We start from the raw sequence: 25,157 nt of genomic DNA on the forward strand, positions 1-25,157 counted from the left end.
CTCGCTCGCTGCGGGCCATCGCGGCGCACGCGAGGACTCAGAGGAGCCCACTGCTGGCCTCGGCCACGCAAGCCCCGAGGAGCGGCGCCTCATCGCCAACCTGCGCGGCGTCGGTCTGCACTGATCCTGCGCCGCGTCCACCTTCTCTCTGCCTCCTGTACATATCGCTGCCTCGACTCGCACATCTCGATCACCCACTCAGCATGCCTCTGCACACCACATACACACTCGCTCTCGCCGCGCCTCTCTATCCCACACTCTGCGCTCCTTCAGCTACCCGCGTCTCGTCCACTCAGGTTCAATGTGAGCTCTCTCAGCCTTCTCGTGCGTGTGTCGTGTGGTATGTCATTGGTCTGTCGCGTGTACGTCTCTCCGTCTCTCGCCCTTCGCTCGTCTAGCAGCAGCTCTAGCGGTAGAACTCGGCGCGCTTGGCGTTGATGCCGTACTCGCCCAGCGCCGCCGAGAGGTCGTCCATGGTGAGTACGGTGCGCGCCCGCTCCTTTGCGCCCGCCGCGCCGGCACGCTGTCGCCCTGGGCCGGCGTTGGTGCGGATGCGCGCGTACTGGAAGGCGTCCGTGGCGATGTCGGAGACGAACTTCTCGGCTGCAAGCGAGAGCAGTCGCTTGCTGTAGGTGCAGAGGATAAGCTTGTGTGCAGAGCAGCAGGCTGTATCGCGGCTGCTCACACGCGCTGGTCATCGCACTCGAAGCCGACCTTGGCCAGGTAGTACTCCGTCACCTCGTCCGGGATCTGGCGCAGCCAACGTGAGCACGACTGTAGCTCTTGAGCATCGGCTCATCACTCACCAGCGGGTCGTAGCCATCCAGCATGCCCAGGAATTCGCCAAGGGTGCGGTCCTTGCGCTTCTCCTCCTCCTCCCTCCGGCTCAGCGGTTGCCGCTGCTCGGCAGCGTCGGCAGCCGAGCCCGAGGCGCCCGCATGTGTCGGCGTCGTGTTGCCATCGACGTCCATCGGTGCCGCGGCGGCCGGACCGAGACCGCGCCGCGAAATGTAGCGCGAGAGATCCTCCGAGGTCGCGACACACATGACGAAGGAGCGCGAGGCGTCCGTCACGAAGGCGAACGGCTGCTCAGCCAGGAAGGCTGCACGGCGAGCGTTAGAAGAACGCATCTGAGGAGCACTATGGAGCGAGAAGGGTTCACGGCATGCGCTTGACCTCCTATCCTCCGCCCCCTGTCGAGCTCTCTCTCTCTCTGCCTTCTGAAACCCACACGCCTGCGCGCGAATGATCGCTTCGTCGCGTCACAGCGGCCGATCTCCCGGCGCATCGCCTCAAGCGGGCACCGCTTCACAGCAGACTCACCCTCCAGCTCGGCGAGGCCCGTCTCGGGCGTGATGACGACGAAGCCGGCGCCTTGCGCGCCGCCGCCGAAGCGCGTCATGGCGCGCTCGACGGGCGCCGCATCCTGCACGCTGCCCTGCGCCACGGCCTGCTGCACGGCGCGCACGTCGAGGTAGCCGCGCGGCGCGCGCCCGGCCATGACGGGCAGCTGCGAGTAGTCGTGGTCGTGGGCGATGCGCAGCGCGGCGGCGACGCTCGTGCTCGTGCTCACGCACACGGCCGGCGGCAGCTGCAGGTCCTCGACGACGGCGCCGCGGAAGCGCAGCGACGCCGCGGCGGGCGCGGCGGGCGGCGAGACGACATTGGCGGGGCGCGGCGCAGGGATGGAGCCCTTGATGGGGCCGGGCGTCGACATGGTGGGGGAGTGTGGCGGAGGTGGGGAGCGGAGGTGCGGAGTCACAGCGAGGTCATGCTCGGTCGCGCCTCGGCCAGCTGGCCAAGCTCGTGCTCGCCGGCACGTGCCGCACCCGCCCGAGTCGCCTCGCTTCTGCAGGCCGCGGCGCCGCGCGCGAGGCCAAGGCAGCGCTGGCGAGCGCGTCCGCCTTGCTTCCCGTACTCATCACGCGGGCTTATTGTAGGCCCTGCCTGCCCACCCACAGGCCTGGTTCCTCTATCCGCTACGCAAGAGCGAGCGGCGGCGCATCTGCAGGCTACGCCTGCGGGGCGCTGCTGCCGACGGCTGCCGGGGCGTCCGTGCCTCGCCTCTGTGCGCCGCACGCCCGTCCCGGCACAGCCTACCGGCCCGTCTCACATCTGCTCAGGCACGTACTGCGTGTCTCCTCTCTGCCAATGCCATGCATGCATTTGCTGCTTGTCTGCGTGCTGTGTGTGCCGTGTGTGTGAGAGGCGCAGGAGGCACAGCTGGGCTGCGCATGAGGTAAGCAGGCCTCGCTCGGCGCGGCTCCGCCTCCACACGCTGCGGGGCGCTGCTGCTTCCTTCTCCCCAACCACACCACCGCCGTTTCCTCAACCACTGCATCAGCGTCACCTTCGCGCGCTCTCCAATCGCCAGCTGCGTCTGCAGCGGCCTCGCTCGTGCAAGCCGTCGCATCTCCGCTCGCGCACCCGCGCGCGCGTGCCGCCAGCATGCGGCCCAGCCTCGTGCTCTTCAAGCGCTACACGCAGTCGCAGAAGGACGTCATGGCCCTCTACCGCCGCGGCCTGCGTGCTATCCGGAGCAAACCAGAGGTGAGCATGCAGCAGCGGGTGTCGGACATGGGCAGGGTGGATCTGGGCCGGCGTGGACCTGCGACGGGCCAGCACCGGCAGTCGTCATGGTCGGACCGCCTGAAGAAGCCCGCTCTCCGAGGGCTGCTCCGGGCTTGAAAGTCTTGCTAGCATGTGCTATATTATCAGTGCTGACCGCTGCTATGCCAGGCAACGCGCCCCAACTTCCACGCCTATCTGCGCCACGCCTTCCGGCATCCATCCATGGGCGGCGGCGTGCGAGCGCGCGACTTCTCGGCCATCGACTACCTCATGCGTCGCGGCACTCGCATGATGGAGGATGTGTTTGAGAGCCGTGGCGTCAAGGACATTGGCTTGCCGGCCGGCGCCGATACGTACACGGGCCGGATACGTCGCGAGTAGGCTGTGCTGGTGTGCGTCGACGACGCTCGACGCCCGCTCTGATGCGGCCGCACATCTGCCACGCTCGCTCAAGCTCGGCCGTCCAGACGGCATCCAGTCCGGTCACCTGCTGCGTCAGCGACTACCAGCTACGCTTCAGGCTTGCGGCGATTCGCCGCTTCGCCGCAGCTGCCCCTGCACCAGATTGCCAGGCGCGTCAAGCCGAAGCTTGCAAGCGCCATTCTGCGATCGCTCGCGGGCTGCGCTGCGCCGTTGTTCGGCACCGGTCACCTCTCTCCGCAACAGCGAAGCAATGTATTACACTAAGGTAGAGCAAGACAGAGGGAATCATTTTGGAGGGGCATCAGGGCGCCTGCTTGAGCGGGCCCTCGGCGAACTCGTTGGTCGGCGTCGACGGCGAGTCGGGTGTGGCAGGCGAGCGCTTCTCCGCAACAGACTCGGCGCGGCCAGCACCGCTCTCGGGCGCCTTAACGAGCTTGCCGCGGCCCACCACGCCGAGCGCGATGCGCTTGACGACCGAGGCGCCCTCGAGCGGCGGCGCAAAGGTGACGTAGATGAGCGCCAGGAAGAGCCAGATGAGCGAGACGATGACCCAGCCGCGGAAGAAGGGCAGCGAGAAGGTGTAGTGTCCGGCCCACATGCCAAACGGCCACAGGATCCACGTCGCGAGGAAGATGACGACGCTTGTGTAGGCCGCCTGCTTGCTCTTGCGCGACATGAATGCGAGCTGCTCCTCGGTGAAGGCGCCCTCGGCCTCTTTCTCCGACGCGCCAATCGAGGCGTCGTCGCGGATGAGCTTGATGTCGTTGAAGCGGTCCCACTCAAACGCCGACTGGTCGGGAAAGACGAAGCTGAGGAGCGGCGCAAGCACCAGCGGCACGAAGAAGCTGACGATGTTGCCCCACATGCACGGAATGAGCGCGCCCGTCGTCGTGACATTGATGACGCCGCCGCCGTAGTGCCACGCCGTAGATATCCACGTCGCCAGGCCGGCGGCGAGGCCGATGATCGGTGCAGCAATGGCCGCCACGCGGCTCTGCTTGCGCCACAGGAGCGTGAGCGCCGTCGGCACAACACCAGGGCAGACGACGACGCTGGAAAGCCGCGTCAGCCAGTGCCGCGCGACTGCCTCACGGCTCTTCACACTCACCCAAGGAAGTATAGAGTCCAGGTCAGGCTGAGGCCGATGTGGAAGAAGACGACGCTGATCGCCGAAGTGATGAGTGCAAAGCCGACGCAGGCGCCGCGGCTGACATTGATGATCTGGCGCTCCGTCGCGCGCGGGTGCAGGTACTGATGGAAGATGTCACTCGAGACAATCGACGAGACGCCGACGAGCTGCGCCGAGATCGTCGAGGTGCACTGTCCGGCCGGCGCGTCAGTCTTGCAAAGCAGAGTGGAAAGAGCTGCGACTTACGGCCATGAAGATGACGAAGAGCACAGCGACGGCACCGCCCTTGCCAGCCGTAGCAAGCGCAGTGTAGGCCAGCACGAGGCCGTTGTTCGTCTCGTCAGCCGTAAGCGCGCGCCCAAAGGCGGGCCAGGCCGGGTTGTTCGTCAGGCTCAGGCCGACCAGGCCTGCGATCGTACCGAGCGCCCAAGGAATGGCAAAGTACAGCAGGCCGCCGATGGTGTAGCCATCAACTGCAGCGGCGGGGTTGGCCGAGAAGGCCTTTTGCCAGTACGAGCTGTCCTGGATGACGAGGCCCAGGTTGCCAAGCTGCGCATACTGCATTAGCCCATGCGCAGCCATCGCAGTGTCTTCTCGCTGCTCACAGTGTGCAGAGTGCCGAATGCCAGCGCGCTGAGCGAGTTCATCGTGAGGTACGAGCCCTCGAGGTTGCCCGCAATCGGTGCCGTTTGAGCCAGCGCCGTGACGTTGCGCCAGACCGTGTCGAGCCCGCCAGTGGCGGGCGCGTTGATAGCCTTGAGGCTTAGGAAAATGGACAGAAGAAGGACGACTACCGTGTGAAGGTAGTCGGTAATGAATGCTGCCGGAGAGGTCAGCAGCCTTCGCGGTCAGCGCTTGCCTTGGACAACTCACTCGCGCGCAGGCCGCCGCTGATGGTGTACGCGCACACGCCGACGGGCAGCAGGAAGACGGAGGCCTCCGTGGGCATGCCCGTCAGCGCCGAAATCGTGGCAGCAGAGCCGAGCGACATGTTGATAGTGGCGATCAGGTTGGTCAGAAGGCAGAGGACCATGTAGACCAGGTGCGCAATGGTGCCGTAGCGCGCGCGGACGATCTCGAGCAGCGTGTGCGCGTGCGGCGAGCGCCGCTTGGCGCTGATGGCGAGCACGCTGAAGCCGGCGATCTGCGCAGAGGTCAGCTCCTGCACCTGCCGTCTCGTAGCTCTGACTGCGCACCTGGCAAGTGCAGCCTGCCGCGAACCTGTGGCAGAACTCCTGCGTCAGCTCGGAACCACCGGATGCACTCGAGCGCTGCTCACCAGTATGCGCCAGCGATGCCGTAGTTGTACGTCACGACGCTAGAGGAGAGCAGCGCCGTCGACCAGGCCCAGGAGCTGATCACAGCCGCCGCCGTGAGGCCGGTGCCGACCTGCCGTCCGGCGACGGCGTACGTCTCGAAGCGCGAGTTGTCCTCGCCCTGATAGCGCTTGAGCAGGTACGTAATGCCCAGCATAACGACAGCAAAGGCGAAGCCGACGCCCAGCACCACGCCGTAGCCCCATCCTTGGCTGCGAGACGGTCAGCCAGGAAAGGCAGGGCGTGATGCAGTGCCGACGCACCTCAGAGGCGGCGGAATGCCGCGGCTTGGATCCATCGTGTCGAGGCGAGAGGGAGGAGAGATGAGGGGGTGAGTCGGACAGAGCGTGCGAGTCGTCCATGGGACTGCTCCTTAAGTACTGAGCTCGACAGTGCCCCTCGCAGAGCCAGACGAGCTCTGCTCCTTGCGTGATAGAGATCATCAGCCCGGAGCAGCGGTATGCCCGCTCCGAGATGCACTGCCGCCGGCACTGTGCCCCTGGCGAAGACTCGCAAACGTCTCATGCGACGCTCCACCTGCCGAAGGGGGGCCACGGTCTGCGTGTGGCGCCTGCACGTCGCTCGGCTATCCCAGCAGGTGCATCGTCCTCTCGCGGTAGCGCGCCGACATGGACGCCTTGCACAGCGCGATGTCGCAAGAGGGAGCACGCGCGACGTCAAGGCCGAACGCTAGCCTGTCCAGTGGCAGTGTCGGCACCATGCGCGCGCACGTGCGTGGGCATCTTGCGTCCTCCACGCTGCAGCTCCTCACCGGCGGTGCCCTGCTGCTTTCCGCCCGGCGAGGACGCTTCGCATCGGCGATGGGCATGAAGCGGAGGCTCTCCTCTCGCTTCTCTCTGCCGCTTTGCGTCTCTGCGCTCGTCTCGCGTGCCGCCTGCGTGACTGGCGGTGAAGCGCGCCGGCACCTCAGGAAATCTGCGACTGAGGGGAGGACGCGAGCGGACTGCTTGGCCCTGCTGCTGCATGCTGCCGCCTCAATCTGCTGCTGTAGCTCACTTTCCTCTCAGCGCCTGCGTCAAGGCGTGGCATGCTGCTGCTGGCGGCTGTCGCCGTGGGCGTGGGGTGCCGGCGGCCTGCGGCCATTCGCACAACTGCCGGCGGAGGGAGGATGGTGTGCGCGCCAGAGAAGCGGCGCGCCACGCCGGCGGCAGATGGCGTGCGTGACGCGGCCACGTGGGAACAGTGCGCGCGCTCCCACGCTGCGAAGCGCCCGCGAGCCTCGTTCTGCCTCTTCGCCTCACCTCGCCGGGGTTGACGCAGGCCCATGAGTTGCACCTACCTGTTCCTTTTTGGGGGCCATATTCTGAAGCAGACAAGAGATACTACCTTGAATGGCTAGCCGGCTCAGAAGCATGCGCTGCGATGCCGACTCCACCAGGCGTCTTGTTGTGACATGCGCTGGGGGCGTCCCCGCGCTTCATCCACAGTCGTTGCTTCTCGGCAGGCCATCAATGTCTTTGAGTCGCACTTCGCCACTTGGCGAGGGATTAGGCTTGAGCTCCAAGTGCAGAGCAGCCCAAGCGTGCTCAGAGCCCCTGTTCGTCCCCGGCATCACCTGCGCGAGAACATCTCGCGGGCAGCGGCGTCCGTGCGAGGGCCGTGGACATTGCCGCATCCGCCTGGATGCACGTGCACCGCAAGGCCGCTGAGCGGCAGCCAATTTGCGTTCTGAGCGCCGCTCGAAGCCTTGCTATCGCACCGCTCGCACGGCCAGCCCGATCATATCGCAGCACGCAGTGTGCCGCTCGCAGCATGCAGCATGCAGGGCACAGCTCCCATCACGGCCGACGCAGGGTGTCGCACGGCATGCAGCAGCACCGACGCTCCGGTCCAGCGTCGCCACAGCGCTGTTCACTGCACAGAGATTGCCGCGCGAAAGCCGAAGTTCCCGCCGGCTGCGCCGAAACGGTCCCGCAGGGTGCGAGAGCGAGAAGCTGCGAGCCGCGCCCGCTCGCGCACGACCTTATCGTTGTCCAGCGGGAGCAGCAGCCGCGGCACAACTGCTGGCGGTGCGAGGCATCGCTCTCTCTTCGGCGTCCATTCGCATGTCACGTGCGGCGCCTCACACTCCGCCCACCCAGGCAGCTTACCGACCCGTCTGCGCAGGGCATTGATGCGCCCTTGGCCTGCGGGCAAGCGTCCGAGCGCCGACCGCGCGATGCGTCCGCCACCATGCATCGGGGCTGGGATGCGGGCGTGCGGCCGCGCGACGCGAGGCGACGCGGGTCACACGACCTGCGCTCTCGCGTCTGCGGGCGAAGGGCCAGCCATCCACCTCGACGCCGCCGCAGCCCGCACACAGCAAGATGGAGCACTGCAGTCGCCGAGGTCTGGCGTGGGACCCGCACTCTGCAGCGCTGCACGGCAGCATGAGATGGGCTGACGAAGCGTGAAGCGAGCATTGGCTGCGAGCTTCCCTCCGCAGCAGAGCAGCGCAGCGCAGCTCCGGCAGCCTCAACCTCCGGCCCGTGTTCACCGAGGGAGCATGCCATAAGCATCCGCACCGCCATCCGCCGTTCAGACGCTCCCCTCTCGCACATCTTCCCGCGCACGTCGGTCGCTGAGAGCCCTGCCGCAAATAGTCCGTTGCAGCGCCAAGCATCCGCCAGCGTGCCTTGTAGAACACCCACGCAGGGGCGGGCCAATGGGGCCACCGGGGGTGTGCAGCATGCAGCGCGGAGGCGCAGCATCTGGCAGCCGAATAGGCGCGACGGCGAGAGGCAACGAGGCAAGCTCCTCGCCGCGGGAGTGCAGGCCGTCGTAGCGTGCTGCGGCTACGGCTGCGGCGACTCGTCTGCATCTGCAGGGCTGCATCCTGCTCAAGCCATCTGCTCAGCTGCAGACAGACCGAGGCAGCAGCAGCATCGCAGGCGCCAGACCACGCCTGCGCACCAAGCGCGAAGCATCTGCGAGGCACCCGCACGCCGGCGGCGGCTCGGGCGGCAGCACGCCGGACATCCTTTCATGCTCTGCAGCTGCGCGGTGCTGGCGCCGCGCCAAGGCCCCGCGTGGCAGGCCATCCCTGCATTTTGCTGCGGCGCCGCAGCAGCGCCGCGCGGCTGGCGGCTGTGCCACGCATTTTTGCCCCCTCCTCGCTGCAGTGCTGGCGCGCTGCAGCCGTGCTTTCATGCTGCACCCCGCGCCCTCGGGTCTCTCTGGCTGTCCGGACCAGGGAGCCGCGGCCCATGTCCGTCTCCGCGACGCGCGCCGCCCGCGAATGGCGGTGCTGCGAGCCGCCCCTCGCCTGCGCGCCCTGGCGGTGGGGCCTCAGGCCACTGGCGAGCGCGGAAGCAGCGGCCGCAGCTGCGAGAGAGGCCCTTTCTTCCTGGCTGGCCTTGGCAGAGGCGTGAATATGAAAAAGGAAGCACGCAGCGAGCGCGGCCATGGCTCGGTGGCCAGCCAGCCGTGTCTCTGCTCGGTGTGCCTGTGGCTTGAGGCCGGGCCCATCTGGCCCTGAGCGGCACGCGGTCGCCTCCGCGTCGATGGGCGGCGATAGCGAGCGCCGCCTGCCGATGCGCCTCGCAGGGCAAGAGCGCACTCCATTCGCCTCCCGCTCGTTCTGCGCTGGCGCTCTTGCCGCACACGCCTCGCCGTCGCGAGAAGAGACACGCGCGACGTCCACGCATGCCGCGCGCCGCAGAAGAGAGGCCCTCGCGGCGACAGCTCGGCCTCGGCGTCTGCGCCGCCTCGTGGCGCGAAGGAGCAGCATGTGGGCCGGTCCGCCGTGCGCCTGCGGCGGACCGCTGCACTTGGGCAGCAGGGTGCAGGACAGGTGCTGCGCCGGCATGTTGAGCCGCAGGCACCGGAGCAGTGTGCCGGCGCAGCGGCGGGCGCGCATGCGGCCATGCGGCGGCCCAGAAGCGGCGCGGGTGCGTCGTGGTACACTCGCGCAGTGCCTGCACGCCGCGCAATCTCCTGCGGCGCGCTGCACGCTGGCCGCACTGCTGTAATGCCGCCATGTGCATCTGCCCTGCCTTCAGCAGGCGGAAGATACGGCGCCCGCCGCCGCACCGCCGGCGCCGCAGCCGCGCCTCCGCGGCCTCTCGCGCGCCTCTCGCGTCCTTCTTCGCAACCGGCGGGGCAAGCCGCAAGCGTGCTCTGCTGGCGTGGTGCGCCGAGCTGCGTGTTGCCCCCGTCCTGCGCGGCATGCGGCGGCGTCTGGAGCCCTCTGCGCGGCTGCCTGCTGCTGCAATCGCATCGCCGAGGTCGGCACGCGAGAGTGCGCCAGTGCCGGATGCACTCTGTGCCTAGGTCGCGTGCAGCGCGCAGCGAGCGTGGGGCACGCCACACCACCCTCGCCCGCGCCGGCGCCACCCCTGGGCCCTCGTCCAGTGCCCGCGCGCCGCTGCGATAACATCGCTTCTCGCCCGCCGACGGTGCGGCGGCGGCCATCCTTCTGCGCCGCACCCGCTCGCATACATAAGGCCCGCGCCGCCGCTGCTGCGCTCTGCGCCCCCGCTACCACCCACCCCACCACACCCCACCTCTTCGCCCAGCATGGGTTTCATGAAGAGCTTCGTCGACGGCTTCAAGTGAGTGTCAGCTCCGCTGGCTGCGTCGTGCGACAGCCGCTGACCACCCTGCTCTCCCCAGGCCCGCCGAGCCCGGCCATGGCTACGACCCCAGCCAGCCGGCCATCGCGTCCAAGGACGGCTCGCCCGGCGTCGTCGAGAAGGCCGAGCACGAGAGCGGCGGCTCGGCCGACTACGGCAACCGCGAGTACGCCAACGTGCAGGGCGTGCACCTCACCGCCGACGGCGGCGCCATCCTCACGTCCGACGAGAGCGGCCTCAAGCGCAACCTCACTGGCCGCCACATGCAGATGATCGCCTTCGGCGGCAGCATTGGCACGGGTCTCTTCATCGGCTCGGGCGGTGCGCTCGCCAACGGTGGCCCCGGTTTCCTGCTCATCGACTTCATGCTCATCGGCGCCATGCTGTTCACCGTCGTCATGGACCTCGGTGAGCTGGCCACGTCGTACCCCGTCTCCGGCTCCTTCTCGGCCTACTCGACGCGCTTCATCGACCCCGCCTGGGGCTTCGCCATGGGCTGGAACTACTGGATGCAGTGGTTCATCGTGCTTGTGAGTTGCGCGCGTGTGGCGCAGGCGCCGCAGTGGCTGACACCTGCCTCAGCCGCTTGAGCTCGTGGCCGCTTCGATCGTGCTGCAGTACTGGGACCCCACCTACTCGTCTGTGCCCATCGGCGTGTGAGTGGCTGCCCAGTGGCGCGCAACGCGCATACATGCTCACTCCGCGCGCGCAGCTACATTTTGATTTTCATGGTCGCCATCATCATCATCAACCTGTTCGGCGTCCGCGGCTACGGCGAGTTCGAGAGCGCGGCCTCGATGATCAAGATCATCGCCGTCGTCGGCTTCATCATCCTTGGCATCATCATCGACGTCGGCGGCCAGCCGGGCGGCGAGTACCTCGGTGCGCGCACGTGGCACGACCCCGGAGCGTTCGCCAACGGCTTCCAGGGCTTCGTCTCCATCTTCGTGACGGCTGCCTTCGCCTTCGCCGGCACGGAGCTCGTCGGCCTTGCCGCTGCCGAGACGGGCAACCCGCGCAAGGAGGTGCCCAAGGCGTGCAAGCAGATCTTCTGGCGCATCCTGATCTTCTACATCGTCACGCTCTTCCTCATCGGTCTCATCGTGCCCTACACGGAGCCGCGCCTGAAGTCGGGTGCCTCGTCGTACGACGCGCGCGCCTCGCCCTTCGTCATTGCCATTGAGAACGCCGGCATCAGCACGCTGCCGTCGATCTTCAACGCCGTCATCCTCATCTCGGTGCTCTCCGTCGGCAACTCGGCCGTGTTCGGCGCCTCGCGCACGCTCTGCGGTCTCGCCCAGTCCGGCCAGGCGCCCAAGATCTTCGCCTACATCGACCGCGAGGGCCGCCCGCTGCCCGCCGTCGCCCTGTCGCTCATCATGGGCGCACTCGCCTTCCTGGTGTACTCGGGCGAGGACGCCAACAACACCGTCTTCAACTGGCTGCTCGCCCTTTCGGGTCTCTCCTCGATCTTCTCGTGGGGCAGCATCAACCTGGCCAAGATCCGCTTCCGCCGCGCCTGGGCCAAGAGCGGCCGCGACGCCAAGGACCTGCCGTGGACGTCGCCCGTCGGCGTGGCCGGCTCGTACTTCGGCTTCGGCTTCAACATCCTTGTGCTCATCTTCCAGTTCATCAAGGCTGCCTGGCCCATCGGCTACCCGAGCGGCGACGTCGGCACGCGCGTGTCTGACTTCTTCCAGTCGTACCTCGCCTTCCCGGTCGTCATCCTCTGCTTCCTGATCTACAAGGTCGTCAAGCGCACGCGCTACATCCGCATCGACGAGATCGACCTCACCACCGGCCGCCGCGACCCCATGTCGCGCCAGGAGCTCGACCGCGAGCGCGAGGAGCTCGCTGCCCGCCCGCTCTGGAAGCGCGTCCTCTCCGCCCTCTGCTAAGCGCAGTCGGCGCAGGCTCGCCAGAGCAGCAGCAGGCACCACCACGCCCACGCCCACTGTCCGCCGCGGCGACGCCTTTGTCACATACCCTCCCCTCTGTCTCTCGTCCCCGGTGTGCCCTGTGGGTGTGTCCGCCGCCTGTCACGCGAAAATAAAGGTCATTCTCCTGCGGCTTGTGTGAGCGTGTAAACGTCGAGCGACATGCGGAGTTCTCGACGGCGGACCGGGTGCAGCGGCAGCTCAATGACACAGCGTCACAGCGTCACACCCGCCAGGCCGCGAACAGGGCTGCTTGCGCGCGTGTCGAGAAGAAGCGTGACATTGAAACGACGGGCACCCAGAGGAGAGACATACATGGCCGCCCGCCGCTCAGACGGCGGCAGCGAGGACAAGAGCAGCGAGTACCGCAGCACCGGACCAGCCTGCGCGCGCCGAGGCGGCATTGGCAGCCGGCGCGGTCGAGCTGAGCGGCAGAGGAATGAGCGTGGCCGTCGTAGGCGCGGCGCTGCTCGTAGGCGTAGCCGTCTGAGCGCCGCTGCCGGTGCTGCTGGCCTCCGCGGAGCCGACAGACACCGTCACGGCGCCGGCAGTGTGTGCGATGTCGTCGGGCACGACAGCCGAGTTGAGCGCCTGATTGTCTGCCTCGTCCGCCTCTGAGCTCTGCGCGCCGTCGGCCGGCAGGTTGGAGGTGGCATCTGCGTCGCCCGTGCCCTCACCGTCGCACGTTGCTTGCTGGCTGATCGTGAGGGCGTAGAGCTGGTTGCGGCCAGCCTCGAAGCAGGCGCCGTCCGTCGCAAAGACATCGCATGCGTCGCTGCCCAGCGCCACGGTGAAGTCATAGCGCGCGGCCTCGGTGATCACTGTGGGATCAAACGAGCCCGTGCCAGACGGCGAGTTGATATCGACGGCAGCGATCGTCTCGTCTGTGGCCGGCGCGTGTGTGTCAGCATTGCGGTGCGTCAAACGTCCATCTCGCACAGCCTGCACGTGGTGCTGCTCGACTCACCACGGTAGTTGATGAGCAGCACATTGGCCTGGCGCTCCCACGTGTTCTGGTCCAGCGCATAGGTGAAGCGCACCTCGTTGCACGAGAAGGTGGTGAAGGCGAACTCGAGGGCGCGCGCTTGCAGCAGCAGCAGCGCAAAGGCAGAGACGACGTGCCAGAGGTGCAGCATGGTTGTTTTGGGCGTCCGGGTAGGGAGCTCGGCGTGGTGAGAAGACGCTCGAGGCTTATATGACGGCACCTCCGATGCTCGGCTGCTGCAGATCGGCGGCAGGCCAGCAGTCGGGTCGAGCCGCGAGAACTAGGCTCGGCAAGAGCGGCCTCGCTTGGTCCCTCACAGCTGCCATCGCAGACTTGTCAGAAATGAGAGCAGCCGAGGCAGCCGATGCCGGCGCCGTCGGTCCCGCAGCAGCGACGCGGGAAGCTCGCTCTCGCCCATTTTCCCGCGCCGGGTGTCCCTGTGGCGTTCGCGAAGGAAGCGGTCCGACGACATGCCGACTTTGCCAAGCCGGATGCTGAGCGCGAAGGAAGCACACACGCGGAGTTTCGCGTGCGTGTGAGCCAGCGGCGGGGTTCGCGTGGTCTTGCGGAGCGCTGCTGGCTCTGACGGGCGGAGCGGGCCCACGTGCTTGTATGCTGCCTCGTGGTGCAGCAGCAGTCAGGTAGAGTCGAGTCCGCCGCGTGGGACCGATGAGCGAGAGGCGGAGTGCCGGACGGTGGCAGCGAGGCAACCGGTTGCGCTTGCGCATGATGATGGCCTTGGCTTGCAAGCATGCAGCCACCACGGGGAGGCGTGCAGGCCAAATATGAGGCGAGGAAGACAGCGCTCGGGCCGCAGTGCATGTGTGGCGGCACCCTGAAAGCTCGGCGCATGTGCCAGCCAGCCGCTCAGGGTTCAGCAGCGCAGACGCAGTCGGTCTCCGGAATGCGACGAGCCAGCCTTCGGCTCGGGGCCCAAGCTCGCAGCACAGCGCAACGCACGGAGCGCAAGCGCAAAGGCGTGCTCCGGCGGCAGTTGAGTCGTGCGGCGAGCGGACGGTGCAGCCGGCATCGGCTCGTTGGAGTGCCGTCGCCGATGACGGGCGAGTGTCCGAGGCCGAGGGTCGCAGGGCAAGCTGAAGCCGCCGTCGATGTGAGAGGCTTCTCTCGCAGAAGCAGACAGGAGGCTCGACGTCGCTCCTTCTGTGCCGATGCTGCGCCTGCCCTCTCGGAGCGCTGCTTCCGCGGCAGTCGTCGCCGAGACGGCGGCCATGCTGCACGCCAAGCGCTGCCAGGCACGCTGCTCCTGCATGCTGCACGTCGGCTTGCCGTCCTTCGACGCTCCGCCGCCGAGCTCCCGCGCCTTGATGGCAAGGACGGTGCTGAGCGGCGCAGCGCTCGCGCGGGCGCCGCTCCCGCTCGCAGGAAGCATGAAGGGAGGTGTGGCGCTGGCAGCCGTTCAGCGTTCGGCACCGGCAGCAGCAGCACTGAGCTGCAGCACAGCACGAAGGGGCCAGGACCGGAGCGGATCGTAGCAGATCGTCTTGCGCAGGCAGCTGTGCAGCAGACAGCTGTCGGTCCCCGTCGCAGCAGCAGAGGCCGCGGCTGCGGGAGTGACAGGCGGCAGGCAGCATCGCAGCAGGAAAGGCGCTCGCCTCCCGCGTCGCGTCGCGTCGTGCAGCGCAGCGCAGGACAAGACGTCGGGAGCCGAGCCGAGCAGACAAGACGTGCCTCTGCAGCTGAGCGGCTGCCTCTGCAAGCGCTCGACTCAGAGGCAGCATGCTGTGACTGCTCCCGCACCGGAACAAGCAGCGCATCGCAGTGGATCAGAGGCATGAAGCGCCAGGCACCGAGGCACACGCACCTCTCAGGGTCCACGCGCAGCGCCAAGCGGCACGGGAAGCGCCTGCATCGCTCGCAGCACAGGTGCCCGCGCCGGTGTCGACCGCCAGGCAGCGCCGAGTTGCGACGGCCGCCTGCACTGGCACGCGCAGACTGTACGCTGCGAGCGAGATGCGCGATGCCATGGGCAATTCGCAGCAAGAGCACGAGGGTCCGCTGAGCAAGGGGCGTGCAGCAAGCGAAGAGAGGAAGCGAGCGGTGAAGATGCCCGAGGTCGGGAGGAGGCAAAGCGCGGCAGCGAGCGGGAAAAGCAAGCTCGCGCTGCAGCCACGCGCATGCGCATGACCGGGCAGCGCCTCGCTACGCCGAGCGCCGTCGTCGGCATGCGGGCTGCGCGAAGGCGGCGTGAGGTGGGCGTGGTGGGCGCACGCGCCTCTCCGCCTCGGCCTTGCGCTGCGAGGTGTGGCTGCGGCGGCACCTCCGCCTCTCCATCGCCGGTGCAGCATCGCAGGCAGCTGAGTGTGCCTGTCCGGGCGGGCGATGCTGCACTGCACTGCGCTGCGCTGCACTGCAGTGCACTCTCATCGCTCCGCCTGTCGCTCAGGCTGCCGCTGCGGCTGAGATGCCTTGTGCAGGCACGAGCGCGTGGGAGCGGCGAGCATGCGACGTGTGGCTGCGTGGGCGCCTCGCTCGCTCTCGCCCTCACCTCGCCTCGCGCCGGCTTCCTTCTCCTCGTGCCCTGCGCCTGCTCGCCTGCACGCCTTCTCGCATGCTACACTGCGTTCGGATATTCTGGCCATGCTCACTGCCTACAATACACCCTGCGCGGCCGGGAATAGGCACCGGCGGCGGCGGCGCCGCCCCCTCGCCGCGCTTTCCGCACCACATGCGCGGTGCGGCCCCCCCCCCCCCCCCTGGACCCTTGCGCATCAAGCCTGCACCTGGGCGACACCCGTCGATCGCTCCCTGCTCCAACGACCTCGTCCCGCGGCTCCTAAAGCATGCCACGACGGCAGACTCCGCCTCCCGTGGCTGCAGCGAGCGGAATAACGCTGCTACGCCTTCGGTGCGCACACGCATGCTCCTGTCCCGCCAGCGCACTGCTCATCGGCAGAGCGGCGTCCCGTCGGGCCCAACAAGCTCATGCCCGAGGTGAGCTCTGACCGCCGCTTGCTCAGCCGACGCCGTCCCATGCACACCTTACATGTCCGCCAGACAGGCCCCCTCCGACAGTCCTGCGAGCTCGTCGCACTCCGCCTCGCGGGACACGCCAACCCGCTCGGTACGCCTTTGCAGCCACACGGGAGGCCGCCAAGGCAGACCCGTGCGCAGGAGAAGGGTTCATGGTGAGCGCCTCCCGAACGGACCGGCCTGCGCAGGCATCCCGCAGAGCATGAGAGCGGCAAGCCTCTGTCTCGATGGCGTGCCTGCGTTCGAGGAGCGCAGCGTTCGACGTCGAGTGGGTAAACGAGACTTGTTGCACAGCGTGCCGTCGCAGAGCGTAGCACTCGATCCGCGTCGCTCGCACATCCTCTCGCTCGCGTATATAAGCTGGCCTCGTCTCGTCGCCTTCCCTGTCCCGGCACTCAGGTCAAGATGCGCAGTCCTACTCTTCTCCTGGGCCTCCTGCCCCTGCTCGCCCTCTTCTGCCTCATCCAAGATGTCTCGGCCACCGGCGCCCTGATCCCGCGCGACCTCGATGACTCGGCCGACGCCCAGAACTTCCTCGAGGCTCGCTCCCGCCGCTGCACGTCGTCGAAGAAGTGTGGCCGCAACAGCTACTGCTCGTGGGGCCGCTGCCGCCGCAAGAAGTGGGACGGCGACCGCTGCCTCGCCTTTGCGAGCTGCTTCAGCGGCTCGTGCGATGTCCAGGTGAGCTCGGCGGCTCGGCATCGATGACTTCATGCTCACGCCTCCCTCCAGGCCGGCCGCTGCGCGTCGCAGAACCTCAGCCTCGGCACGCGCTGCTCGACGTCCGCCTCGTGCGGCTCGGGCAACTGCCAGAATGCCTACTGTGCGCCGAAGAAACGCATCGGACAGTACTGCTACAAGTCGTCGAACTGCCGTACTGGCTTCTGCGCGAATTCTCGCTGCACGCGCGTGCCGCAGACGGAGCAGCCCGACCTGCAGCCGAGTCTGCCGTGGAACCGCGACCTGCGCGACCTCTCCAACCTCGACGCCTCGCCCGGTCTCGAGCTCTTCTACCTCCAGTCCGGCGCTCTCGACCCGTCCGTCAGCCAGATCTTCGCCACGCTCAAGGCCGACCTCAGCTTCCCGGCTGTCGTGCTGTCGCACTCGAGCCGCGTCGGCGTGCCCAAGTGCGAGGCGGCGTCGGTCAGCAAGACCGGCGGCGCCGGCATCGAGGTGCCCTTCTCCGACGCCGCCGCCTACACGTACGCCAAGAACTCGTGGAGCAAGCTCGCTGACAAGTTCCTCATCGTGACGCACAGCGACGGCTGCGGTGCCGCCGACAAGGCGGACGAGCGCACCTTCTGGCTCGTCGAGAAGAACGGCCTCGTCTGGGACGACGTCGCTCGCACCGTCGACGTCCGCTGCACCGAGGTCGCGCACCAGGACGTGATCAATGAGGTCAACATCAAGTTCGGCGGCTCGACTCCCGCCAACGGCGGCACCACGCCGGGCACGACGCCTGGTGGCACTACGCCCGGCACCACACCCGGCGGCACGACGCCTGGCACCTCGCCGGGTGGTACCTCGCCCGGTACTACGCCCGGCACCACCACGCCTGGCACGACTCCTGGCACCACGACGCCTGGCACGACCCCTGGCACCACGACGCCTGGCACGACCCCTGGTACTACGACGCCTGGCACCACTCCTGGCACCACGACGCCCGGCACGACGCCCGGCACGACGCCCGGCACGACGCCCGGAACCACGACCCCTGGCGAGGCCACCTGCCAGGACGTCGACGCCTCGACGACCGTGCGCGGCCTGCCCGTCGCCGCGTGCGGTGCCGACTTCGACAAGACGCTCGACAGCCGTCTGGGCTTCAACAACCTGCGCAATGAGGACAGCTTCGCCGAGTACGCCTCGGAGCTGGCGCCGGGCCTCGGCTCGCTGAGCCCGGATGACTACGACGAGGCCGACGACGACTTCAAGGACGACACGACGTACACCAACAGCAAGCGCCAGCAGCTGCGCCGTGCCCAGCTCATGTCCGCGCGCGGCGAGCTCATGATGTACGACAAGCGCTTCATCTCGATGGGCAAGGGTAAGTGGACGACGGCACGAGGCTGCAGCTCGCGGTGCTCACCACCGCTTCTCCATAGTCTTCAGAAAGCTCGGATCTGCCATTGTCACCGTCGTCACGGCTCCGGCACGGGTGTTCGTCCAGGGCGTCGTCACCGCCATCGGCGCGACTCCGGTATGTAGCGATGCGACACAGCCGCCCAGCCGCAGGGACTGATACAGATCCTTGCCTTAGCTCGGCCCGATCATCGACAAGGCGCTGGAGAGCGCTTCGCCGAAGATCGACAAGACGCTCAACCTCTCGCTCAAGCCGACGAAGGGCCTCCAGCCTTCGAAGACGTGGGGCAACCAGTTCCGCATTTTCCACGAGAAGTTCGACCGCAACGGCGCCAAGGGCGAGGTGGCCCTCTTCTGTGTAGAGTCAGCAGCTTCCCTCGCAGGCGTGCTTGAGGCCCATCCGCTGACCGTCTCCCTCTTCGCAGCTGCGGCATCGAGGGCTCGGCGCAGCTCACCGGCCAGCTGCAGTTCTCTATCCGTGAGTCCGACGGGCGGTGCGACGTAGAGGCCTCTGCTCACACCGCCGACGCGCAGAGAATGGAGGCTCGATCAAGCAGGCGTTCGTACAGGTCGCCGGCGGCATCAAGGCAACGGCCGTGCTCGGCCTCGAGGCGGAGGGCACGTACGAGAAGACCTGTGCGTTGCTCGAATGCCTAAAGCAAAGCGACGTGCGCTGACTGTCTGCCCTTTCAGCCAAGACGAACATCATGACGGTGCCCCTGGGCGGCTTCGCCATCAAGGATTACGTCGTCGTCGGCCCGTCCATGTCGCTCGACGCGCAATTCAAGTTCGAGGCGGCCGCGTCGGGATCCCTCAAGGTTGGCGCAACCTATGGCATGGATGCCTTCAAGGCGCGGCTTGATTTCCTCGCGGAGAGCGCCTGGTCGGCCGAGGGCTTCACGCCCAAGTTCGAGAAGGTATTCGAGGTGAAGACGGAGATCAAGGCCGAGGCGCTGCTGTCGCTGCCCATTTCCATCGGCGTCGGCGTAAAGATCAAGCCGGTCAACTTCGACAAGAAGGTGGCGATCAGCACAGAGCCCGGCATCGGCGCCGAGGCCAAGTACTTCTACGACAAGGAGGCTCCGGCCGAGACGGAGTGCAACGGCGGCGTTGCTTACGAGATTTCGCTGCGCAACGAGGTCGCCATGGATCTCTTCGGCACGCGCAAGCCGCTCGGCGAGCCGTGGAAGCACAAGCTCGCAGGCGACTGCTTCATGCTGCCCGGCGCGCCCGTCAAGGACACGCCGACGGACGGCACCACGCCGACCGACGGCACCACGCCGACCGACGGCACCACGCCGACCGATGGCACCACGCCGACCGATGGCACCACGCCGACCGATGGCACCACGCCGACCGATGGCACCACGCCCACCGACGGCACCACGCCCACGGACGGCAGCGCTCCGACCGACGGCAGCGCTCCGTTCGATGGCAGCGCTCCCACGGACGGCAGCGCTCCGACCGACGGTGACGAGGTCGAGCAGCTGCAGGGCCGCAGCGTGCAGCTCCTGGCCAGCGACGTCATGAAGCGCGACGAGCGGGCACTGCTGGCGCGCGAGATCGACCTCACCGACTCGGACTTCGACTTTGCCAACGACGACCTGCTGCCCGAGGCCCAGAAGGAGCTGCAAGAGGACATCGACGAGAGCATCGCGGCCGCCGAGAACGCCGGCTCGCAGGACGGCTTCGAGTACATCCAGATCCAGGACTCGCTGAACCGCTACAAGCTCGCCAACAACGAGGACGGCAGCCTCACGCTCGTCGAGAAGACGGCGGAGACGGGCGGCCTCTACTTTGCCGCCGTCAACAACATCGTGCTCACCGACGACGCCGAGAACCTCTTCATCTACTACCCCGCCACGATGGCCGAGCTGGGCGTCAGCCGTCTGCGCATGGTCGACCCGACTTCGGTGCCCAAGACGGCCGACATGCTCGGCTGGGTGCCCATCAACGCCGACGAGTCGACGGGCACGCCGGGCATCTACGTGCCGCGCTCGGTCTCGGCCGCGAGCGAGTCGGGGAAGGAGGGCGAGGTCTTCTTCACGATGCTCTGCAACTTCAAGGACGGCTCGGCGAGCAAGCTCTTCCTCGCCAAGAACGCCGAGACGGCCGAGGCGACGCTCAAGAGCCAGGACGCGCTGCAGACCGTCGCCGGCAACGTCATCAGCGCCTGCCAGTTCCTCCCGCTCGTGCCCATGAGCGGCGGCTTCGCCGGCTTCTGAGCTTCCTCTTCTCCGGATTCCACACTCCCTTTTTTGTGTCCCCTACGTCACCCAACCTGCGCGTCTGGCATTGCTCGACGCTGCTCCAATCTCACGTCTTTGCGTCTCACCTCCTGCGTGAAGGCCGCTGCGGGCGTGCCGCGCGCGTCAGCTCACCACGCGACAGCGCCTCTCGGCTGCGAGCTCACGCGCCAAACGCCAGCGAGTGGACGAGCACTGACTTCAGCGTCCAGCAAGAATTGCGGAGATGCACATCTTTTGAACTAGGGGAAGAAGTCATGAGTCTCTGTCGCCCGACGACGGCGAGGGACAGGGCAGAAGCAGTATATTCGACACGGCGCCCTGTTTCTCGCACGACGCGGCGTGGCCTGAGCGCCGCTCCCACGGTGCATGCAGGTGATCGGCCGAGCGCAGCACCTCGAGGCGCGAGGTGCGCCAGGCCCAAAGCAAGCGCCGCTCTAGAGCTACCCTCAGCTCCACTTCATCCTCGCACCTCCTCACAGCCTCGCCTCACTCACTACCTCACGAATCACGCCTACAGCACGAGAGCACACACCGCACGATGGATCTCCGGCAGATGATGCAGGGCATGGGCGGCGGGCCTAGTGGGCCGGGCGGCGCAGGCATGCAGGGCGACCAGCCGCAGAACGACAATGCAGAGAAGATCTACATCAGCAGCTTGGCGCTGCTCAAGGTGCGTCGGAGCGGCAGGCGGAGCGTGGCGGTGGATTGCGGCGTGCAGAGCGGAAGTGCTGGCCCGGCTGTTCGTCTTGCAAGAGGCGTGCCGATTAGGCAAACAGGGCTCGCCTTGCTCGTTGCCTTGTCTCTCGCTGCTGTTGGCCAGCTGGGGCCACGCTGCTGTCGCTGTGTGGCGCTGCGAGCGCGCGCTCAACAGACGGCAAATGCTCACCGCTGTCCTCCTCTCAGATGCTCAAGCACGGTCGCGCCGGCGTGCCGATGGAGGTCATGGGTCTGATGCTGGGCGAGTTCGTCGACGACTACACCGTCACAGTCATCGACGTGTTCGCGATGCCGCAGTCCGGCACGGGCGTCAGTGTCGAGGCGGTGGACCCGGTGTTCCAGACGAAGATGCTCGACATGCTGAAGCAGACTGGCCGGTGAGTGCGACATGCGGCAGACGGCGACGAGAAGAGCTGGCCGAATGGGAGGACGTAGGCGCGGCGGTCGAGCGGCGGTAGTAGAGTGCGAGCGTGAGACGCGGCAGTCCGAGCGGCGGCAGCTCTGCACTCCTGGTATGACCAGCCTCGTGAGCTGGACTGGGCGAGCGGCATGCGCAAGTGCTGCCGGTCGGCCTTGGGCGAGACGCGATGGCGAGCGAGCTGCACAGGCGATTGTGCCCAGTCGCCTCATGAGGCGTGCTGGCGTAAGAAGGGGCCTCAAGCACATGTGCAGGCACGAGATGCAGTCGATCATCCTGCCGCCGAGGCCATCTCGTCGCGTGGGCACCCAGACTGACGCGCCTGCACCAGGCCCGAGATGGTCGTCGGCTGGTATCACTCGCACCCGGGCTTTGGCTGCTGGCTCTCCTCGGTCGACATCAACACGCAGCAATCCTTCGAGCAGCTGAACCCTCGGGCTGTTGCCGTCGTGGTGGACCCGATCCAGTCCGTGCCGGGCAAGGTCGTCATCGACGCCTTCCGGCTCATCAACCCCTCGACGGTGATGCTGGGCCAGGAGCCGCGGCAGACGACGTCGAACGTGGGGCACCTCAACAAGCCGAGCATCCAGAGTCTCATCCACGGCCTCAACCGGCATTACTACTCCATTGCGATTGGCTACCGCAAGACGGAGCTGGAACAGAGCATGCTGGGCAACCTGCACAAGCGCGGATGGATGGAAGGCCTGCGGCTGCGCGACTGGGGAGAGCACAAGGCGGGCAATGAGAAGGCCATCCAGGTGAGCAAGCACGTGCGAAGCAGTCAGTTGCGCCTTGCTGACGCCCACGTCTTGTGCAGCGCATGCTCGCACTCTCGGAAGCATACAACAAGAGCGTGCAGGAGGAGTCGACGCTCACACCCGAGCAGCTCAAGACGCGTCACGTCGGCAAGCAAGGTGCGTGTGGCTGGCTTGCTGCACGGCTTGCTCTTCTCGACATTGGCGACTGTGCCTCTGTGCTGACACTGCCGATCGCCTGCGCAGATCCGAAGCGCCACCTCGAGGATGCGGTAGAGCAGGCCATGGGCGACTCGATCCTGCAGAGCTTGAACAGCATGCTGCTGGCCGAGCTAAGCTGAGTGGGGGAAGAGAGAGGCGGCGAGAGCAATCTGATTACGAGGTTTGCCAGATGCGCAGTCTCTAGGCTTGCTGCTGTGGGGTATACAAGGGAAGGAAGAGGCATGCGGGTCCGGGGCGCGCTGTGCAGGACGGCACTGCCAGTGGAACGAGGTCCGTCGAGCGAGACGGGCGGAGCTGCGGCGCCGAGGAAGGGAGTGCGAGCTGCACAGCGGCCTTGCAACGCCTGCTTGAACTGCGCCGCGCAGCTTGGTGCGTCGCATTCGTCGATCGCCGGAGCGAGTGCGGCGCATCCGAGCGAGAGGGCTAGCAGATGTGTAGACATGAGGCGCCATGTGGGGGCCCGTGGGGACGACGCAATTGGGGCGCGCGAACTAGGTGCGCACCTCGACCTGCTCGCCCGCTGCCTTGTTGAGGCGATTCATAACTGCCAGGCCCACGCCTTGCTCCTCGACGGCCTCGACGAGAATGACGTCGCAGTGCTTCGGCCCTTCAGAAGGCGCAACAGCGGCAGCGGATGACTCGGCGTCTGAAGAGCAAGGAGGGGCGCGCACATCGAGCTGATCCAACGTCCTCAGGCCGTCGAAGAGGCGCGCAGCTGCTTCGGCGGGCCGCGCGATGGAGCCCAGGTCGAAGCGATGCAGGGTGCAGTGTTGCGCTGCCGACAGCTCGAGGCGCGCTGGCGGCGCAAGCAATGTGCTCGTTGCGCTGCTGCTGCTGGCGTCGTCTTGTGGGCAGAGCTGGCGCAGAGACGCAGAGAGGGCGCCGTCTGAGGGAAGCATGAGGCCGACATGCGCGTCCGTCGAGCGCGACGCCAGGCTTTCGAGCAAGTCGCGCAGTGACGTCGCTGCGCCCGCCGTCGGCTTGAGCAGCACGACTTTGGCATCGGGCGCGTAGTGGCGATACTTCATGCCCGGCGTGGTGGGGTTCTGCTCCATCTGCACATCTCGCAGCACCGCTCCCTCGGCCGCTTGATCCGCCTGTCCATAGACGCGCAGCCTGGCCTGCACGCCCGCTGCGGCGAGGGCCGTGCGCAGATCATCCACCGTACAGGCGCCCGGGCGCAGGACGTGCACTTCTCCCGGCACCGAGATGGCGTCGACGACGGTGCTTTCGACGCCGAGACTGGCTGCGCCGCCGTCGAGAATGAAGGGCAGGCGCCCTTGCTCGCCGCCCAGGTCGTGCGCCACATGCGCGGCCGTAGTGGGCGACGGCCGACCGGATGCATTTGCCGAGGGAGCGGCGAGCGGCACGCCTGCGGCGGCGATGAGGGCGCGCGCCACGGCATGCGCGGGCATGCGGATGCCCACGGTGCGATGTCCGGCGGTGACTTGGCGCGGAATGCCCGGGCCGGCGGGAAAGAGGAGCGTCAGCGGTGCGGGCCAGAGCTGTGCGAGGGCGTGCAGCGCCGGCGAGAGGCGGAAGTCTGGCGGCAGCAGCGGCGCCAGCATGTCGAGCGAGGCGATGTGCACGATGAGCGGATTGTCCGCCGGGCGGCCCTTTGCGGCAAAGATGCTGTGCGCCGCATGCGCACTCAGCGCGCTGCCGCCCAGCCCATACACCGTCTCTGTGGGGAAGGCGACGACGTGTCCTTCGCGCAGCGCGGCGGCGCACTGGGCGATGCCGTCGGCGGACGTGGCGCAGACGACGCGCGTGCGGAAGGTGCGCGAGGGATAGGCGGCAGGCGCCGCTGCGCCGCACGACGACGACGAGGAAGCCATGCGGCACGAGCGTGGCGGCACGCAGGCGAGACGGCGCAGAGGAGCAGCAGAGAGCAGACGGACGGCGCTGTGGGGCATGCGCATGCGCAGTGTGCCTGCGCGTGCGGCGGTGGTGCGCGGCGCGTGAGGAGCGAAGAGGCGGCAAAGGAAGACGTGGGTGAGGGCGAAGGTGAGGCAAAGGTCCAAATTTCCGCCTGGACAGCGAGGAGGCGGCGCCGGGTGGAGGCAGCGCGCGGCATGCTGAGTCAGCAGCGGCGCCGCCTGCTGAGGCAGCGATGCTGCTCCTGGCCGTGCCCCGCCCCTCTCCTCGGCCTCTCTCCCACCACCACGCCTGCACCAGCATGGGCTTCTTCTCCTCCTCTCCCTCCTCCTCCTCCTCCTCCGCCCCCGTCGCCGGCGAGGGTGGTTCGCTGCCCACGCGTTCCTCGCGCACGGCCTGCTGGGACGCGCGCGATGCCTACTACGCCTGTCTGACGCAGCGGCACGTCGTCATTCCGCCGGGCACCGACATGAGCGACGGGCGCGGGCCCGTGGGCAAGGCGGCCGCGCAGGCGCAGCGCCAGCGCGCAGAGTCGCTCGAGGAGCAGAGACTGGCGGATCCGTGTGCCAAGCTGCGCGGCCCGTATGAGGGCAACTGCGCAAAGAGCTGGGTGAGTGGCCCGGAGCAGCGCGGGCAACGCCGGGAGGAGGGCAAGCGCAAAGGAACGTCAGGTGGTCGCACGTGGGCTGATGAACCACGTGCGTCGGAAAGAAAGTGGGCGCAGCGGGCAGAGGTCAAGCTGCAACTCTGCACATCGGGCCGGCTGAAGGGGCAGCAGGGCCGGGCATTGGGCGCTCAAATGGGCGCGGCTAGATGGGGCGGGGGGCGACTAGATTCACAGCAGAGATCCGCAGGTGCTGCGGGCTAGCAACGTCGTGGCGGGCATGCGTGTGCCGGGCCAATTGGGCCGGGG

The 25,157-nt window shown here is 67.4% G+C and overlaps 13 protein-coding genes across 13 annotated transcripts in view; 6 read left to right on the forward strand and 7 right to left on the reverse strand.

Annotated features, from left to right (window-relative positions):
• Positions 1-325: 325 nt before the first annotated feature.
• Positions 326-1,355, reverse strand: FA09DRAFT_145958 (transcription initiation factor IID, TAF10 subunit). The gene is made up of 3 exons (XM_025739149.1): positions 807-1,355; positions 686-750; positions 326-626 (listed from the first exon to the last, which is right to left on the reverse strand). The coding sequence occupies exons 1-3, from the start codon at positions 1,128-1,130 to the stop codon at positions 407-409; spliced, it is 609 nt and encodes a 202-aa protein (XP_025595563.1). The 5' UTR covers positions 1,131-1,355; the 3' UTR covers positions 326-406.
• Positions 1,356-1,924: 569 nt separating this feature from the next.
• On the reverse strand, positions 1,925-2,560 carry FA09DRAFT_145993 (hypothetical protein). Its single transcript, XM_025739150.1, has one exon. It carries the CDS (start codon positions 2,448-2,450, stop codon positions 2,097-2,099), a length of 354 nt encoding a protein of 117 aa, XP_025595564.1. The 5' UTR covers positions 2,451-2,560; the 3' UTR covers positions 1,925-2,096.
• On the forward strand, positions 2,473-2,910 carry FA09DRAFT_288958 (hypothetical protein; the record flags this gene model as incomplete). Its single annotated transcript, XM_025739938.1, has 2 exons — positions 2,473-2,550; positions 2,740-2,910. Coding segments are annotated over 2 exons (249 nt in total), but the record flags the coding sequence as incomplete, so codon positions are not given.
• Positions 2,911-3,295: 385 nt separating this feature from the next.
• On the reverse strand, positions 3,296-5,737 carry FA09DRAFT_341218 (hypothetical protein; the record flags this gene model as incomplete). Its single annotated transcript, XM_025744416.1, has 8 exons — positions 3,296-4,046; positions 4,103-4,314; positions 4,370-4,672; positions 4,729-4,943; positions 4,997-5,267; positions 5,320-5,344; positions 5,403-5,651; positions 5,703-5,737. The coding sequence occupies 8 exons, from the start codon at positions 5,735-5,737 to the stop codon at positions 3,296-3,298; spliced, it is 2,061 nt and encodes a 686-aa protein (XP_025595566.1).
• A 1,133-nt stretch (positions 5,738-6,870) lies between these two features.
• FA09DRAFT_146006 (hypothetical protein) lies at positions 6,871-7,905 on the forward strand. Its single transcript, XM_025739151.1, has one exon. It carries the CDS (start codon positions 7,084-7,086, stop codon positions 7,831-7,833), a length of 750 nt encoding a protein of 249 aa, XP_025595567.1. The 5' UTR covers positions 6,871-7,083; the 3' UTR covers positions 7,834-7,905.
• Positions 7,906-8,439, reverse strand: FA09DRAFT_146007 (hypothetical protein). Its single transcript, XM_025739152.1, has one exon. The coding sequence runs from the start codon at positions 8,272-8,274 to the stop codon at positions 7,978-7,980; it is 297 nt and encodes a 98-aa protein (XP_025595568.1). The 5' UTR covers positions 8,275-8,439; the 3' UTR covers positions 7,906-7,977.
• A 1,320-nt stretch (positions 8,440-9,759) lies between these two features.
• FA09DRAFT_347141 (amino acid permease) lies at positions 9,760-12,307 on the forward strand. The gene is made up of 4 exons (XM_025744795.1): positions 9,760-9,992; positions 10,054-10,543; positions 10,596-10,669; positions 10,726-12,307. Exons 1-4 carry the CDS (start codon positions 9,958-9,960, stop codon positions 11,909-11,911), a joined length of 1,785 nt encoding a protein of 594 aa, XP_025595569.1. The 5' UTR covers positions 9,760-9,957; the 3' UTR covers positions 11,912-12,307.
• On the reverse strand, positions 12,281-13,086 carry FA09DRAFT_341220 (hypothetical protein; the record flags this gene model as incomplete). The annotated part of the gene is made up of 2 exons (XM_025744417.1): positions 12,281-12,834; positions 12,918-13,086. 2 exons carry the CDS (start codon positions 13,084-13,086, stop codon positions 12,281-12,283), a joined length of 723 nt encoding a protein of 240 aa, XP_025595570.1.
• FA09DRAFT_146041 (hypothetical protein) lies at positions 12,814-14,808 on the reverse strand. The gene is made up of 2 exons (XM_025739153.1): positions 12,918-14,808; positions 12,814-12,834 (listed from the first exon to the last, which is right to left on the reverse strand). The coding sequence occupies exon 1, from the start codon at positions 14,708-14,710 to the stop codon at positions 13,142-13,144; it is 1,569 nt and encodes a 522-aa protein (XP_025595571.1). The 5' UTR covers positions 14,711-14,808; the 3' UTR covers positions 12,814-12,834; positions 12,918-13,141.
• A 1,512-nt stretch (positions 14,809-16,320) lies between these two features.
• Positions 16,321-20,295, forward strand: FA09DRAFT_362939 (hypothetical protein). The gene is made up of 7 exons (XM_025745529.1): positions 16,321-16,607; positions 16,659-17,970; positions 18,029-18,123; positions 18,184-18,368; positions 18,431-18,483; positions 18,540-18,641; positions 18,699-20,295. Exons 1-7 carry the CDS (start codon positions 16,332-16,334, stop codon positions 20,228-20,230), a joined length of 3,555 nt encoding a protein of 1,184 aa, XP_025595572.1. The 5' UTR covers positions 16,321-16,331; the 3' UTR covers positions 20,231-20,295.
• Positions 20,296-20,723: 428 nt separating this feature from the next.
• On the forward strand, positions 20,724-22,542 carry FA09DRAFT_332210 (putative RPN11-26S proteasome regulatory subunit). Its single transcript, XM_025743362.1, has 5 exons — positions 20,724-20,924; positions 21,158-21,348; positions 21,721-22,147; positions 22,207-22,303; positions 22,391-22,542. The coding sequence occupies exons 1-5, from the start codon at positions 20,793-20,795 to the stop codon at positions 22,483-22,485; spliced, it is 942 nt and encodes a 313-aa protein (XP_025595573.1). The 5' UTR covers positions 20,724-20,792; the 3' UTR covers positions 22,486-22,542.
• A 330-nt stretch (positions 22,543-22,872) lies between these two features.
• On the reverse strand, positions 22,873-24,093 carry FA09DRAFT_281675 (translation factor; the record flags this gene model as incomplete). The annotated part of the gene is made up of 2 exons (XM_025739814.1): positions 22,873-22,965; positions 23,038-24,093. Coding segments are annotated over 2 exons (1,149 nt in total), but the record flags the coding sequence as incomplete, so codon positions are not given.
• A 417-nt stretch (positions 24,094-24,510) lies between these two features.
• The window catches only part of FA09DRAFT_146212 (hypothetical protein), a 1,454-nt gene continuing 807 nt past the window's right edge, over positions 24,511-25,157 (forward strand). Inside the window, exon 1 of the mRNA XM_025739155.1 lies at positions 24,511-24,854. Coding sequence (XP_025595575.1) covers positions 24,546-24,854 — 309 coding nt within the window. The 5' untranslated portion in view covers positions 24,511-24,545. The remainder of the gene's footprint in view (positions 24,855-25,157) is intronic.

The sequence above is a fragment of the Tilletiopsis washingtonensis genome (assembly GCF_003144115.1).
Source record: "Tilletiopsis washingtonensis strain MCA 4186 unplaced genomic scaffold FA09scaffold_23, whole genome shotgun sequence".
NCBI lineage: Eukaryota > Fungi > Basidiomycota > Exobasidiomycetes > Entylomatales > Tilletiopsis > Tilletiopsis washingtonensis.

Coding starts and splice junctions, on each gene's coding strand:
- FA09DRAFT_362939 (XM_025745529.1), top strand. CDS start 16,332: ATGCGCAGTCCTACTCTTCTCCTGGGCCTCCTGCCCCTGCTCGCCCTC. Junction 18,369..18,430: donor GTGGCCCTCTTCTGTGTAGA/GTCAGCAGCTTC, acceptor CCCTCTTCGCAG/CTGCGGCATCGAGGGCTCGG. Junction 18,484..18,539: donor CCAGCTGCAGTTCTCTATCC/GTGAGTCCGACG, acceptor GCCGACGCGCAG/AGAATGGAGGCTCGATCAAG.
- FA09DRAFT_332210 (XM_025743362.1), top strand. CDS start 20,793: ATGGATCTCCGGCAGATGATGCAGGGCATGGGCGGCGGGCCTAGTGGG. Junction 21,349..21,720: donor ATGCTGAAGCAGACTGGCCG/GTGAGTGCGACA, acceptor CGCCTGCACCAG/GCCCGAGATGGTCGTCGGCT. Junction 22,304..22,390: donor GCGTCACGTCGGCAAGCAAG/GTGCGTGTGGCT, acceptor TCGCCTGCGCAG/ATCCGAAGCGCCACCTCGAG.
- FA09DRAFT_146007 (XM_025739152.1), bottom strand. CDS start 8,274: ATGCAGCCCTGCAGATGCAGACGAGTCGCCGCAGCCGTAGCCGCAGCA.
- FA09DRAFT_145993 (XM_025739150.1), bottom strand. CDS start 2,450: ATGCTGGCGGCACGCGCGCGCGGGTGCGCGAGCGGAGATGCGACGGCT.
- FA09DRAFT_146041 (XM_025739153.1), bottom strand. CDS start 14,710: ATGCGCTGCTTGTTCCGGTGCGGGAGCAGTCACAGCATGCTGCCTCTG.
- FA09DRAFT_146006 (XM_025739151.1), top strand. CDS start 7,084: ATGCACGTGCACCGCAAGGCCGCTGAGCGGCAGCCAATTTGCGTTCTG.
- FA09DRAFT_347141 (XM_025744795.1), top strand. CDS start 9,958: ATGGGTTTCATGAAGAGCTTCGTCGACGGCTTCAA. Junction 9,993..10,053: donor AGCTTCGTCGACGGCTTCAA/GTGAGTGTCAGC, acceptor TGCTCTCCCCAG/GCCCGCCGAGCCCGGCCATG. Junction 10,544..10,595: donor TGCAGTGGTTCATCGTGCTT/GTGAGTTGCGCG, acceptor CACCTGCCTCAG/CCGCTTGAGCTCGTGGCCGC.
- FA09DRAFT_145958 (XM_025739149.1), bottom strand. CDS start 1,130: ATGCGTTCTTCTAACGCTCGCCGTGCAGCCTTCCTGGCTGAGCAGCCG. Junction 751..806: donor TGGATGGCTACGACCCGCTG/GTGAGTGATGAG, acceptor TGGCTGCGCCAG/ATCCCGGACGAGGTGACGGA. Junction 627..685: donor GAGTGCGATGACCAGCGCGT/GTGAGCAGCCGC, acceptor CTGCACCTACAG/CAAGCGACTGCTCTCGCTTG.